Source organism: Mya arenaria, chromosome 10 (assembly GCF_026914265.1).
Source record: "Mya arenaria isolate MELC-2E11 chromosome 10, ASM2691426v1".
NCBI lineage: Eukaryota > Metazoa > Mollusca > Bivalvia > Myida > Myidae > Mya > Mya arenaria.
In genome coordinates this window covers 45928293-45945053 of record NC_069131.1, presented here as the reverse complement: position 1 = coordinate 45945053, position 16761 = coordinate 45928293, and the positions used below count along the sequence as shown (strand labels likewise).

The 16761-nt window shown below is 48.0% G+C and overlaps 1 protein-coding gene across 2 annotated transcripts in view; it reads right to left on the bottom strand.

Annotated features, from left to right (window-relative positions):
- The window catches only part of LOC128205972 (uncharacterized), a 29455-nt gene that overhangs the window by 3442 nt on the left and 9252 nt on the right, over window positions 1–16761 (bottom strand). The window contains exon 2 of one of the 2 annotated variants that reach the window (XM_052908069.1): window positions 6281–6562. In XM_052908069.1, coding sequence (XP_052764029.1) covers window positions 6281–6562 — 282 coding nt within the window. The remainder of the gene's footprint in view (window positions 1–6280; window positions 6563–16761) is intronic. The other variant, XM_052908070.1, reaches the window with a different exon arrangement.

Genomic DNA, 16761 nt, shown 5'->3' with positions numbered 1-16761 from the left:
GTTCCTCCCGTTCAAACACACACGCACCGTCTTCTCTTTCCCCCCGTCCAAACACACACGCACCGTCTTCTCGTCTCCTCTCAAACAAACACGCACCGTCTTCTCGTCTCATTCCGTCTAAACACACACGCACCGACTACTCGTCTCCGTTCAAACACACACGCACCGTCTTCTCGTCTCCCCTCAAACACACACGCACTGTCTTCTCGTCTCCTCCCGTTCAAACACACACGCACCGACTACTCGTCTCCGTTCAAACACACACGCACCGTCTTCTCGTCTCCTCTCAAACACACACGCACCGTCTTCTCGTCTCCTCCCTTTCAGACACACACGCACCTACAACTCGTCTCCGTTCAAACACACGCACCGTCTTCTCGTTCTCCCCGTCCAAACACACACGCACCGTCTTCTCGTTCTCCCCGTCCAAACACACACGCACCGTCTTCTCGTTCCTCCCGTCCAAACAAACACGCACCGTCTTTTTGTTCCTCCCGTCCAAACACACATGAACCGTCTTCGCGTTCCTCCCGTCCAAACACACATGAACCGTCTTCTCGTCTCCTTCCGTTCAAACACACACGCACCGACTACTCGTCTCCATTCAAACACACACGCACCGTCTACTCGTTCCTCCCGTCCAAACACATACGCACCGTCTTCTCGTTCCTCCCGTCCAAACACGCACGCACCGTCTTCGCGTTCTCCCCGTCCAAACACACACGCACCGTCTTCTCGTTCCTCCCGTCCAAACACACACGCACCGTCTTCTCGTTCCTCCCGTCCAAACACACACGCACCGTCTTCTCGTTCCTCCCGTCCAAACACACACGCACCGTCTTCTCGTTCCTCCCGTCCAAACACACATGAACCGTCTTCTCGTCCCCCCCCCCCCGTGCAAACACACACGCACCGTCTTCTCGTTCTCCCCGTCGAAACACACACGCACCGTCTTCTCGTTCCTCCCGTCCAAACACACACGCACCGTCTTCTCGTTCCTCCCGTCCAAACACACACGCACCGTCTTCGTGTTCCTCCCGTCCAAACACACACGAACCGTCTTCTCGCCCCCCCCCCGTGCAAACACACACGCACCGTCTTCGCGTTCCTCCCATCCAAACACATACGCACCGTCTTCTCCTTCCTCCCGTCCAAACACACACGCACCGTCTTCGCGTTCCTCCCGTCCAGACACACACGCACCGTCTTCTCGTTCTCCCCGTCCAAACACACACGCACCGTCTTCTCGTTCCTCCCGCCCAAACACACACGCACCGTCTTCGCGTTCCTCCCGTCCAAACAGACATGAACCGTCTTCTCGTCCCCCCGTGCAAACACACACGCACCGCCTTCGCGTTCCTCCCGTCTAAACACACACGCACCGTCTTCTCGTTCCTCCCGTCCAAACACACACGCACCGTCTTCGCGTTCCTCCCGTGCAAACACACACGCACCGTCTTCTCGTTCTCCCCGTCCAAACACACACGCACCGTCTTCTCGTTCCTCCCGTCCAAACACACACGAACCGTCTTCTCGTTCCTCCCGTCCAAACACACACGCACCGTCTTCTCATCTCCAAACACGCACCGTCTTCTCATCTCCAAACACACACGCACCGTCTTCTCGTTCCTCCCGTCCAAACACACACGCACCGTCTTCTCGTTCCTCCCGTCCAAACACACACGCACCGTCTTCTCGTTCCTCCCGTCCAAACACACATGAACCGTCTTCTCGCCCCCCCCCCCCCCCCGTGCAAACACACACGCACCGTCTTCTTGTTCCTCCCGTCCAAACACACACGCACCGTCTTCTCGTTCCTCCCGTCCAAACACACACGCACCGTCTTCTCGTTCCTCCCGTCCAAACACACATGAACCGTCTTCTCGTCCCCCCCCCGTGCAAACACACACGCACCGTCTTCGCGTTCCTCCCGTCCAAACACACACGCACCGTCTTCTCGTTCCTCCCGACCAAACACACACGCACCGTCTTCTCGTTCCTCCCGTCCTATCAAACACGCACCGTCTTCTCGTCTCCTCTCAAACACACATGAACCGTCTTCTCGTTCCTCCCGTCCAAATGCACACGCAACGTCTTCTCGTTCCTCCCGTTCAAATGCACATGCACCGTCTTCTCGTTCTCCCCGTCCAAACACACACGCACCGTCTTCTCGTTCCTCCCGTCCAAACACACACGCACCGTCTTCTCGTTCCTCCCGTCCAAACACACACGCACCGTCTTCGTGTTCCTCCCGTCCAAACACACATGAACCGTCTTCTCGCCCCCCCCCCCCCGTGCAAACACACACGCACCGTCTTCGCGTTCCTCCCATCCAAACACATACGCACCGTCTTCTCCTTCCTCCCGTCCAAACACACACGCACCGTCTTCGCGTTCCTCCCGTCCAAACACACACGCACCGTCTTCTCGTTCTCCCCGTCCAAACACACACGCACCGTCTTCTCGTTTCTCCCGCCCAAACACACACGCACCGTCTTCGCGATCCTCCCGTCCAAACACACATGAACCGTCTTCTCGTCCCCCCGTGCAAACACACACGAACCGTCTTCGCGTTCCTCCCGTCTAAACACACACGCACCGTCTTCTCGTTCCTCCCGTCCAAACACACACGCACCGTCTTCGCGTTCCTCCCGTCCAAACACACAGGCACCGTCTTCTCGTTCTCCCCGTCCAAACACACACGCACCGTCTTCTCGTTCCTCCCGTCCAAACACACACGCACCGTCTTCTCGTTCCTCCCGTCCAAACACACGCACCGTCTTCTCATCTCCAAACACGCACCGTCTTCTCATCTCCAAACACACATGCACCGTCTTCTCGTTCCTCCCGTCCAAACACACACGCACCGTCTTCTCGTTTCTCCCGTCCAAACACACACGCACCGTCTTCTCGTTCCTCCCATCCAAACACATACGCACCGTCTTCTCCTTCCTCCCGTCCAAACACACACGCACCGTCTTCGCGTTCCTCCCGTCCAGACACACACGCACCGTCTTCTCGTTCTCCCCGTCCAAACACACACGCACCGTCTTCTCGTTCCTCCCGCCCAAACACACACGCACCGTCTTCGCGTTCCTCCCGTCCAAACAGACATGAACCGTCTTCTCGTCCCCCCGTGCAAACACACACGCACCGTCTTCGCGTTCCTCCCGTCTAAACACACACGCACCGTCTTCTCGTTCCTCCCGTCCAAACACACACGCACCGTCTTCGCGTTCCTCCCGTCCAAACACACACGCACCGTCTTCTCGTTCTCCTCGTCCAAACACACACGCACCGTCTTCTCGTTCCTCCCGTCCAAACACACACGAACCGTCTTCTCGTTCCTCCCGTCCAAACACACACGCACCGTCTTCTCATCTCCAAACACGCACCGTCTTCTCATCTCCAAACACACACGCACCGTCTTCTCGTTCCTCCCGTCCAAACACACACGCACCGTCTTCTCGTTTCTCCCGTCCAAACACACACGCACCGTCTTCTCGTTCATCCCGTCCAAACACACACGCACCGTCTTCTCGTTCCTCCCGTCCAAACACACATGAACCGTCTTCTCGTCCCCCCCCCGTGCAAACACACACGCACCGTCTTCGCGTTCCTCCCGTCCAAACACACACGCACCGTCTTCACGTTCCTCCCGTCCAAACACACACGCACCGTCTTCTCGTTCCTCCCGTCCAAACACACATGAACCGTCTTCTCGTCCCCCCCCCCGTGCAAACACACACGCACCGTCTTCGCGTTCCTCCCGTCCAAACACACACGCACCGTCTTCTCGTTCCTCCCGTCCAAACACACACGCACCGTCTTCTCGTTCCTCCCGTCCTATCAAACACGCACCGTCTTCTCGTCTCCTCTCAAACACACATGAACCGTCTTCTCGTTCCTCCCGTCCAAATGCACACGCACCGTCTTCTCGTTCCTCCCGTTCAAATGCACACGCACCGTCTTCTCGTTCTCTCCGTCCAAACACACACGCACCGTCTTCTCGTTCCTCCCGTCCAAACACACACGCACCGTCTTCTCGTTCCTCCCGTCCAAACACACACGCACCGTCTTCGTGTTCCTCCCGTCCAAACACACATGAACCGTCTTCTCGCCCCCCCCCCCCCCCGTGCAAACACACACGCACCGTCTTCGCGTTCCTCCCATCCAAACACATACGCACCGTCTTCTCCTTCCTCCCGTCCAAACACACACGCACCGTCTTCGCGTTCCTCCCGTCCAAACACACACGCACCGTCTTCTCGTTCTCCCCGTCCAAACACACACGCACCGTCTTCTCGTTCCTCCCGCCCAAACACACACGCACCGTCTTCGCGTTCCTCCCGTCCAAACACACATGAACCGTCTTCTCGTCCCCCCGTGCAAACACACAGGCACCGTCTTCGCGTTCCTCCCGTCTAAACACACACGCACCGTCTTCTCGTTCCTCCCGTCCAAACACACACGCACCGTCTTCGCGTTCCTCCCGTCCAAACACACAGGCACCCTCTTCTCGTTCTCCCCGTCCAAACACACACGCACCGTCTTCTCGTTCCTCCCGTCCAAACACACACGCACCGTCTTCTCGTTCCTCCCGTCCAAACACACACGCACCGTCTTCTCATCTCCAAACACGCACCGTCTTCTCATCTCCAAACACACATGCACCGTCTTCTCGTTCCTCCCGTCCAAACACACACGCACCGTCTTCTCGTTTCTCCCGTCCAAACACACACGCACCGTCTTCTCGTTCCTCCCGTCCAAACACACACGCACCGTCTTCTCGTTCCTCCCGTCCAAACACACATGAACCGTCTTCTCGCCCCCCCCCCCCCGTGCAAACACACACGCACCGTCTTCTCGTTCCTCCCGTCCAAACACACACGCACCGTCTTCTCGTTCCTCCCGTCCAAACACACATGAACCGTCTTCTCGTCCCCCCCCCCGTGCAAACACACACGCACCGTCTTCGCGTTCCTCCCGTCCAAACACACACGCACCGTCTTCTCGTTCCTCCCGTCCTATCAAACACGCACCGTCTTCTCGTCTCCTCTCAAACACACATGAACCGTCTTCTCGTTCCTCCCGTCCAAATGCACACGCAACGTCTTCTCGTTCCTCCCGTTCAAATGCACACGCACCGATTACTCGTCTCATCTCAAACACACACGCACCGACTACCCGTCCCTGGATCAAGTTGAGGCGTCTTGACCTCTTACAGTTATATATGGATCAAGTTGAGACGGCTTGACCTCTTACAGGTATGTCTGGATCAAGTTGAGACGCCTTGACCTCTAACAGGTATGTCTGGATCAAGTTGAGACGTCTTGACCTCTAACAGGTACGTCTGGATCAAGTTGAGGCGTCTTGACCTCTTACAGGTATGTCTGGATCAAGTTAAGGCGTCTTGACCTCTTACAGGTATGTCTGCATCAAGTTAAGGCGTCTTGACCTCTTACAGGTATGTCTGGATCAAGTTCAGGCGTCTTGACCTCTAACAGTTATATATGGATCAAGTTACGGCGTCTTGTCCTCTTACAGGTATATATGGACCAAGTTCAGGCGTCTTGTCCTCTTACAGTTATATATGGATCAAGTTCAGGCGTCTTGTCCTCTTACAGGTATATATGGACCAAGTTCAGGCGTCTTGTCCTCTTACAGTTATATATGGATCAAGTTCAGGCGTCTTGACCTCTTACAGTTATATATGGACCAAGTTCAGGCGTCTTGTCCGCTTACAGTTATATATGGACCAAGTTCAGGCGTCTTCACCTCTTACAGTTATATATGGACCAAGTTCAGGCGTCTTGTCCTCTTACAGTTATATATGGATCAAGTTCAGGCGTCTTGACCTCTTACAGTTATATATGGATCAGGTTCAGGCGTCTTGACCTCTTACAGGTATGTCTGGATCAAGTTCAGGCTGCTTGACCTCTAACAATTATGTCTGGAGCTTTGCCTTGACCTCTTTAAGTTTCTTTTCACAGATGACAAGATACAATTAACCTCTGCCAAGTTGTCGGCAACAATTTTTATACGGCAGTGTTCATAGCGGAATATCGATTGGAATGTACTATTATTTGAAGGAAAGCAATGAAAAATGGCAGACGAGTGATTGCATATATTACGAATGAATACATAATGATAACATTGCATAATGAAAAAACAAGATGCACATCTCTGTTTCCAAAATGGATGTCTTAAAGAAAGCAAAAAGCACGACAAGGCGAGGAACTAAGATAACTACATATATATCTAAAGAAGCTACTGATACCTTTCACTGTAATATACAGGCTACTTGTTGACGAACCTTCACGATTCGAAGCACACAATTTGTATGCTCCTGCATCACATTTTGAAATGTCCGAAAGCTTAATGGAATGGATGCCATTGTCCCCAGAATCAAGCATGGCACGTGACTCACGGCCGATGACGTCATCGTCTTTGTACCAGGTTATTGTTGGATCGGGAAATCCCACGACTTTACATCCAAATGTAACAGTGCTTCCTTCATCCACTGTTTCCGTTGCTGGTAACCGTTGGATGAACTCGGGGGCTGAAATAAATAAAAAGAGAAGCAAATAAAGCTTTATTGTAAAGAATTGAAATACAAATACAACGTACACTTGCGTTCGGGTTTTATTGTTACATTTCACGTTGATCAAAGCTTGAAAATTGTTCAGTCTTACATTATTCAGTATTGTATTCAGAATTAAGTTCAAAGAGCAAATGCAAAAATAGCATCATAATGTTCCATATATCTGTGTCAAGTTTAAAGTGACAAACTTGAACAAAATGAAGTTTTACCCGGTGTTTAATCCATTGGAATCGTTTTTATCATTCTAGTCATGAGCTTAAAACACCAGTAACTTATGGACCTACAAGTCCCATGATTGTATTAGTAACTATGGTCATTAATTCAAATTAATATTAATACAATAAGAACGTCACATGAACCCCAATCACAATATAAATGACGAAGTTTTTTTTAAACTAAAGAAATTATTTTTAATTGAAACAAATTATAAATAAGTTGAACGGTTGATACTCCGAAACCTGTATTGCCAGATATTTAGATACATGTTGTAAGATTGGTGGTGGTGGTGGTGGTGGTGGTATAACTGCTGCCAATAAAGATGATGATGCTAATGATGACGTTAACTCCAAAAGCGAATGCACGCGTTTGTTTGTCACAATTCTTTGAATGTCTGTCTGGTAGTTTTGGGGAGACGGTACTGTTCTAGTAGCTTTGGGGAGATGGTACTATTCTCCGACCCGTCTGGTAGCTTTGGTGAGATGGTACTTTTCTCCGACCCGTCTGGTAGCTTTGGGGAGATGGTACTGTTCTCCGACCCGTCTGGTAGTTTTGGGAAAATGGTACTGTTCTCCGACCCGTCTGGTAGCTTTAAGGGGATGGTACTGTTCTCCGACCCGTCTGGTAGCTTTGGGGAGATGGAACTGTTCTCCGACCCGTCTGGTAGCTTTGGGAGATGGTACTGTTCTCCGACCCGTCGGGTAGCTTTGGGGGGATGGTACTGTTCTCCGACCCGTCTGGTAGCTTTGGGGGAGATGGTACTGTTCTCCGAACCGTCTGGTAGCTTTGGGAGATGGTACTGTTCTCCGACCCGTCTGGTAGCTTTGGTGGGAATTGTACTGTTCTCCGACCCGTCTGGTAGCTTTGGGAGATGGTTCTTTTCTCCGACCCGTCTGGTAGCTTTGGGGAGATGGTACTGTTCTGGTAGCTTTGGGGTGATGGTACTATTCTCCGACTCGTCTTTTAGCTTTGGGAAGATGGTACTGTTCTCCGGCTCGTCTGGTAGCTTTGGGAAGATGGTACTGTTCTCCGGCTCGTCTGGTAGCTTTGGTGAGATAGTACTGTTCTCCGACCCGTCTGGTAGCTTTGGGAGATGGTACTGTTCTCCGACCCGTCGGGTAGCTTTGGGGGTGGTACTGTTCTCCGATCCGTCTGGTAGCTTTGGGAGATGGTACTGTTCACCGACCCGTCTGGTAGTTTGGGGAAATGGTACTGTTCACCGACCCGTCTGGTAGTTTTGGGGAGATGGTACTATTCTCCGACCCGTCTGGTAGCTTTGGGAGATGGTTCTTTTCTCCGACCCGTCTGGTAGCTTTGGGGTGATGGTACTGTTCTGGTAGCTTTTGGGTGATGGTACTGTTCTTCGACTCGTCTGGTAGCTTCGGGAAGATGGTACTGTTCTCCGGCTCGTCTGGTAGCTTTGGGGAGATGGTACTGTTCTCCGGCTCGTCTGGTACCGTTGGGGAGATCGTACTGTTCTCCGACTCGTCGACTCGTCTGGTAGCTTTGGGGTGATGGTACTGTTCTCCGACCCGTCTGGTAGCTTTGGGAGATGGTACTGTTCTCCGACCCGTCGGGTAGCTTTGGGGGGATGGTACTGTTCTCCGACCCGTCTGGTAGCTTTGGGGGAGATGGTACTGTTCTCCGAACCGTCTGGTAGCTTTGGGAGATGGTACTGTTCTCCGACCCGTCTGGTAGCTTTGGTGGGAATTGTACTGTTCTCCGACCCGTCTGGTAGCTTTGGGAGATGGTTCTTTTCTCCGACCCGTCTGGTAGCTTTGGGGAGATGGTACTGTTCTGGTAGCTTTGGGGTGATGGTACTATTCTCCGACTCGTCTTTTAGCTTTGGGAAGATGGTACTGTTCTCCGGCTCGTCTGGTAGCTTTGGGAAGATGGTACTGTTCTCCGGCTCGTCTGGTAGCTTTGGTGAGATAGTACTGTTCTCCGACCCGTCTGGTAGCTTTGGGAGATGGTACTGTTCTCCGACCCGTCGGGTAGCTTTGGGGGTGGTACTGTTCTCCGATCCGTCTGGTAGCTTTGGGAGATGGTACTGTTCACCGACCCGTCTGGTAGTTTGGGGAGATGGTACTGTTCACCGACCCGTCTGGTAGTTTTGGGGAGATGGTACTATTCTCCGACTCGTCTGGTAGCTTTGGGAGATGGTTCTTTTCTCCGACCCGTCTGGTAGCTTTGGGGTGATGGTACTGTTCTGGTAGCTTTTGGGTGATGGTACTGTTCTTCGACTCGTCTGGTAGCTTCGGGAAGATGGTACTGTTCTCCGGCTCGTCTGGTAGCTTTGGGGAGATGGTACTGTTCTCCGGCTCGTCTGGTACCGTTGGGGAGATCGTACTGTTCTCCGACTCGTCGACTCGTCTGGTAGCTTTGGGGTGATGGTACTGTTCTCCGGCTCGTCTGGTAGCTTTGGGGAGATGGTACTGTTCTCCGGCTCGTCGGGTAGCTTTAGGGAGATGTTACTGTTCTCCGACCCGTCTGGTAGCTTTGGGAGATGGTAGGGTTCTCCGGCTCGTCTGATAGCTTTGGGGAGATGGTACTGTTCTGGTAGCTTTGGGGAGATGGTAGTGTTTTCCGACCCGTCTGGTAGCTTTGGGAAATGGTAGTGTTCTTCGGCTCGTCTGATAGCTTTGGGAAGATGGTACTGTTCTGGTAGCTTTGGGGAGATGGTACTGTTCTCCGACCCGTTTGGTAGCTTTGGGAGATGGTAGTGTTCTCCGACCCGTCTGGTAGCTTTGGGAGATGGTACTGTTCTCCGACCCGTCGGGTAGCTTTGGGGGGATGGTACTGTTCTCCGATCCGTCTGGTAGTTTTGGGGAGATGGTAATGTTTACCGACCCGTCTGGTAGTTTTGGGGAGATGGTACAGTTATCCGACCCGTCTGGTAGCTTTGGGAGATGGTTCTTTTCTCCGACCCGTCTGGTAGCTTTGGGAAGATGGTACTGTTCTGGTAGCTTTTGGGTGATGGTACTGTTCTCCGATCCGTCTGGTAGCTTTGGGAAGATGGTACTGCTCTCCGGCTCGTCTGGTACCTTTGGGGAGATGGTACTGTTCTCCGGCTCGTCTGGTACCTTTGGGGAGATGGTACTGTACTCCGACTCGTCTGTTGCTTTGGAGTGATGGTACTGTTCTCCGGCTCGTCTGGTAGCTTTGGGGAGATGGTACTGTTCTCCGGCTCGTCGGGTAGCTTTGGGGAAATGTTACTGTTCTCCGACCCGTCTGGTAGTTTTGGGAGATGGTAGTGTTCTCCGACCCGTCTGGTAGCTTTGGGAGATGGTTCTTTTCTCCGACCCGTCTGGTAGCTTTGGGAAGATGGTACTGTTCTGGTAGCTTTTGGGTGATGGTACTGTTCTCCGATCCGTCTGGTAGCTTTGGGAAGATGGTACTGCTCTCCGGCTCGTCTGGTACCTTTGGGGAGATGGTACTGTTCTCCGGCTCGTCTGGTACCTTTGGGGAGATGGTACTGTACTCCGACTCGTCTGTTGCTTTGGAGTGATGGTACTGTTCTCCGGCTCGTCTGGTAGCTTTGGGGAGATGGTACTGTTCTCCGGCTCGTCGGGTAGCTTTGGGGAAATGTTACTGTTCTCCGACCCGTCTGGTAGTTTTGGGAGATGGTAGTGTTCTCCGGCTCGTCTGATAGTTTTGGGGAGATGGTACTGTTCTGGTAGCTTTGGGGAGATGGTACTGTTCTCCGGCTCGTCTGGTACCTTTGGGGAGATGGTACTGTACTCCGACTCGTCTGTTGCTTTGGAGTGATGGTACTGTTCTCCGGCTCGTCTGGTAGCTTTGGGGAGATGGTACTGTTTTCCGGCTCGTCGGGTAGCTTTGGGGAGATGTTACTGTTCTCCGACCCGTCTGGTAGTTTTGGGAAATGGTAGTGTTCTCCGGCTCGTCTGATAGCTTTGGGAAGATGGTACTGTTCTGGTAGCTTTGGGGAGATGGTACTGTTCTCCGACCCGTTTGGTAGCTTTGGGAGATGGTAGTGTTCTCCGACTCTTCTGGTAGCTTTGGGGAGATGGTACTGCTCTGGTAGCTTTTTGGAGATGGTACTGTTCTGGTAGCTTTGGGAGATGGTAGTGTACTCCGGCTCGTCTGATAGCTTTGGGGAGATGATACGGTTCTGGTAGCTTTGGGGAAATGGTGCTGTTCTGGTAGCTTTGGGGAGATGGTACTGTTTTTGTAGCCTTGGGGAGATGGTACTGTTCTGATAGCTTTGGTGAGATGGTACTGTTCTGGTAGCTTTGGGGAGATGGTACTGTTCTGGTAGGTTTGGGGCGATGGTACGGTTCTGGAAGCTTTGGGGCGATGGTACGGTTCTGGTAGGTTTGGGGAGATGGTACTGTTCTGGGAGCTTTGGGGAGACGGTACTTTTCTCCGAATCGATTAGGGAGATGGTACTGTTCTGGGAGCTTTGGGGAGACGGTACTTTTCTCCGAATCGATTGGGGAGATGGTACTGTTCTCCGGCCCGATTTATTCGCTTGCATGTGATTTTTTTTGTATTTAGTTCTTAAATTCTTTAAGTTGCTTAATTAGTTTATTTAGTTTTACATGTAATGTTAAGGGTGCTGTTGCCTTCTATTTTGTTGATTTTATTTATTTTAATATTATTGATAAATGTAGGGATAAATGTGAGGTTGCACGTGCATAAACTAGTTTAAACTCCATTCGAGCTCACGTTTCGCTGTAACTCCAAGATTTGTTCGATCCAAGTGGTGTCTGTCTTGTGTTGTTTTTCATATTGTATTTCGGTAGTGTATGTGTCCGTGCCTAAAAACATGGATTACTAGGCTTGTCTCAGTAGTTTACATTATAGTTTGACTTTTCTTGAAATATTTATGAAAACTAGCAATCAAAATACATACTAGTTAATAATTTATAAAATCCGCAAGCCGAAAATCCCCTAATTCAACCTGTACTAGAAATTGCATAAAAAACGCTTCACTCCCTAAGCTATAAGCAACCTCTTAAACAGGCGGTGGACTATCTAGTGCAACCTAGATCGACAAGGCGAACTACGTCATAGACAGTTTAAACACTCTACCTGGATAGATATTACGCACTTTGTAAGTTGCCAATATTTACTTCCGATATAAGTTGCCAATATTTATTTTCGATATACATTACTACGCCGAAAGCGACGCATATAGTTCGTGGCCAGACGACCCATTTATGGCGAAAAGGCATAGCTAACACCGCATATAGTTCGTGGCCAGACGACCTATTCATGGCGAAAAGGCATAGCTCACACCGCATATAGTTCTATTCTTGACAAAAAGAAGAAAACCAACCCAGCGAAACGTAAATTATTCTTTTCCCAAATCTTTTAAGAAAATCACAATGTCAAACCACTTTCAAAACTAGATTGAAATCAAGGCAGATATTAATATACGATTCTTTAAATTACTGAATTTCGGACGAAAGATTGAACTTTAATTCAGAATGATTTTGAAGAATAGAACATCTTGGCAAAAAGGTACAGATGAAATCTTCTTATTCAAGAAAAGACTCTGTTTTCTCAGGGGAAATCTGCCTTTCCCCATTAAGGCTTTTTCTGAAATGTATTTATAGACGGAAATCTAATTATGTAATAAGATAACAGCATTTCCAATTTTTAAAACATTAATATTTCGAAAAATAATGATATCGATAATACACAGTATAATATGACTCATAATAGTTCTCTGTTTATAGTTTCAATGCTCTCTGAAGCGAATATACCAAGTAAAAGTATGTTTTTTTTAATTCTACTTAATATCATTTTTTTAAACCTTTGCGCCGATAAAGGTATCGTATCGGTTCAATATATCGACCATGTGCCGATAAAGGTATCGTATCGGTTCAATATCTCGACCATGCGCCGATAAAGGTATCGTATCGGTTCACTATCTCGACCATGCGCCGATAAACGTATCGTATCGGTTCACTATCTCGACCATGCGCCGATAAAGGTGTCGTATCGGGTTTAATATCTCGACCATGCGCCGATAAAGGTATCGTATCGGTTCAATATCTCGACAATGCGCCGATAAAGGTATCGTATCGGTTCAATATCTCGACCATGCGCCGATAAAGGTCTTCCGACGTTCGGTTTAATATTAACATGATCAAATAGTTGTCAACTAAAATGAAACTTCACAACCATTGAAACATGTTGAAATTTGGCTTTGTTGTGTGTGTATATGGAAATAACATAAACTTTGTGATCCTTACCCTTAACACATATAAAAACATTTTAGACTAGTAAGAGTAATTCATCATTTGAGCATTTCCAAATATTGGGTCATGTCTAAATTTGAACCTCTTGAAGCACATGATAAAAGTGTAGTGACTTTCACATGGCAGAAGATCAATACTGTAAATAACACAGAGAACATTTCTAAAAAAAGACACTGGGGATTGAATTGCGGGACAATATAATTGAAGCAGTATCAAACAAATCTGCAAATGTGGCACCGGTCATTATATTAAGTGCAGGTGGTGGAATAAAGATGTTTCCGTTTCAAGACCTCGCCTTGACTACGAACCTGCAGCGGCGGCTCTACCGGGGGAGGGGGGCCGGAGGGCCCGTGCACCCCCCAGCTGGCCGGCAAGTTATGTTTTTTGGGCACATCTTTATTGATTTAACTGTACAAATAAGTTATGTCACAATTTAAAGTTTATATCATTATTTGAGCAAGTAAACAATTCAACCTGATTCTCGTGTTCCAGTATTTATGGTATGCCAATTTCAAAGTATACAACACGAAAAAGTCTCTTGAAAATGTTATCGGGGCCCGAACATTCGAAAATGATTAAGTTTAAATTCAAAACGTTGCCGCCTTGAACCTTTCCATTTCGGCCTTTATTAACGCCCAGTTCTTGGAATCATGCTAGAGCCTTTGAAAATTAATACAAAATAATTTATTTGAAACCCTTTCTGGAATTTGTTGTCAAGTTGTTTTTACTTCAGTTAACTTAAATGACAATGACATCCGAAGTACAGTATCGTTGAGTGCAATCAATATATACCTAAGTTACTGTAGGTTTATATAGTATTTATTATACTTCACATATGTGTATCTCAGGTGGCCGAGTGGTTAACGACTTTGGTTTCAATTCCGGCGACCCCGGTTCGATTCTTTTCATATATATTTCTTTTTGTGAAAGGTTTATCTTATATCAGTTAATGCTACCTTTTTAATTCAATTGATCTGCCAAACATCATTGACAGCGACAACAAATGCTAATTCCATGTCATTATATGATTAAAATAATGCATTCCAAAAAAGTTTGATATGTTTATAATTAGTTGTGCCCCCCCCCCCCCCCCCCCATTTAGAAAGTCCTGGAGCCGCCATTGTAACCTATGGTTTGTAGGTCCGTGCCTTGAAAAGGAATAACATGACGGCCTCCATAGCTTCAATGCACGTAAGAAACAGGCCACTTTAATAACAGGCCACTTTATCACTAATCGATCAAAGAAAATAAGTGGATGAGAACAAAGAATTGAGAAAATCAAAATAGTCATTACTTGTAAAAGGTTTTATTTTCTGATTTTACGGATGCTATTTTTATACTGTGTGTGTAAATACAGACTGTTTCTAAAACATTTACAAGTCCCACTTTCTTATCTGTTTATAACAATTATGAGTATATGAAAACTGAGAAATGCATTTTAGAATCTAAAAAATAACTCACGAAGACATGTTCAATGGTTTTAAGTCGTGTGTCCGTGTATTTTAATATAAGTTTTGCACCCAAAATCTGATTAAGTTATTATTTAGCACTAAATTTGAGTACAAAACAATGAATTACTTAAAACACACATAAATAATTACTGCCTTCGACGCTGTGAAACTGTTGTTGTTTACTGAAGACTATAATCCATTGATTATGACACTGATTTTCACTTAAATTGGTATTTTACATTACGAAAACTGAAAGTAAACTGAAAATTAATACCGAAAATGAATAACAACGGTGCGTCCTGCAAAATATTCCCGACAAAAAAGACTGTCAACAAATATCAACTGTTTTGAGGTTACCCGAACCTGATTTTGTCCTGACACGAGGAAAGTTTGCTCGCGAAGAATGGAAATACCTTAAAAAAAGGCGTTGCAGGTTTAAATTATAAGTAAAAGAAATTCAGAAAAAAGATGAAATTCAGAAGTAAACAAAAAAATAATTTGCGCGGCCAAAAAGTATGTGCGGCCGCAATTTTTTTTATTATTTTTTTCGCTTTTCGAATTTTCGGTGCGGCAAATCCGACGAACAAATGATCATTTTGTTGTGGCCTAAGAAAAAGTTATGAAAACCAAGCCAGATATTTCAAACGAAGCGAAACTACATAGATTGGTCTGGAAACAAATTTAACATAATGTAAGTTCATTTGAACAAAAGACGTGACTTCGGTTTTTGGATATAGGAACCAGAATCAATATGTAGAAACACGGATTGATAGGATATTGACAATGATTTCTAGATGCTTACATATGACGATCTGTATTTGTCGGAAAAAATGAGAGTACACAAACATTACTTGAGCGGTAGTACTGCTGCTAAATGTGCACCAGGAATTATACACGCGTGTGTAAACAGGTTGAATTAATGCAATATGTGCAACAGAAATCATACACGCGTGTAAGACAGGTTGAGTACGGCTGATAATTGTGCACCAGGAATCATACACGCGTGTAAGACAGGCTGAGTACGGCTGATAATTGTGCACCAGGAATCATACACGCGTGTAAGACAGGTCGAGTACTGCTGATAAGTGTGCACCAGAAAGCATACACGCGTGTAAGACAGGTCGAGTACGGCTGATAAGTGTGCACCAGGAATCATACACGCGTGTAAGACAGGCTGAGTACGGCTGATAATTGTGCACCAGGAATCATACACGCGTGTAAGACAGGTCGAGTACTGCTGATAAGTGTGCACCAGAAAGCATACACGCGTGTAAGACAGGTCGAGTACGGCTGATAAGTGTGTACCAGGAAGAATACACGCGTGTAAGACAGGTTGAGTACGACTGATAAGTGTGTACCAGGAAGAATAAACTGGTATAAGATAGGTTGAGTATGGCTGATAAGTGTGCACAAGGAAGAATTCACGCGTGTAAGACAGGTTGAGTACGACTGATAAGTGTGCGCCAGGAAGCATACACGCGTGTTAGACAGGCTGAGTACGGCTGATAAGTGTGCGCCAGGAAGCATACACGTATGTAAGACAGGTTGAGTACGGTTGATAAGTGTGCGCCAGGAAGAATACACGCGTGTAAGACAGGTTGAGTACGGCTGATAAGTGTGTACCAGGAAGAATACACGTATGTAAGACAGGTTGAGTACGGCTGATAAGTGTGCGCCAGGAAGAATACACGCGTGTAAGACAGGTTGAGTACGGCTGATAAGTGTGTACCAGGAAGAATACACGTATGTAAGACAGGTTGAGTACGGCTGATAAGTGTGCGCCAGGAAGAATACACGCGTGTAAGACAGGTTGAGTACGGCTGATAAGTGTGCGCAAGGAAGAATACACGCGTGTAAGACAGGTTGAGTACGGCTGATAAGTGTGCGCCAGGAAGCATACACGCGTGTTAGACAGGTTGAGTACGACTGATAAGTGTGCGCAAGGAAGAATACACGCGTACACCAGGAGGCATACACTGGTGTAAGACAGGTTGAGTACGACTGATAAGTGTGCACCAGGAAGCATACACGCGTGTTAGACAGGTTGAGTACGGCTGATAAGTGTGCGCAAGGAAGAATACACGCGTACACCAGGAAGCATACACTGGTGTAAGACAGGTTGAGTACGACTGATAAGTGTGCGCCAGGAAGAATACACGCGTGTAAGACTGGTCGAGAACGCCTGATAAGTGTGCACAAGGAGAAATATACGCGTGTACGACAGGTTGAGTACGACTGATAAGTATGCAACAGGAAGCAT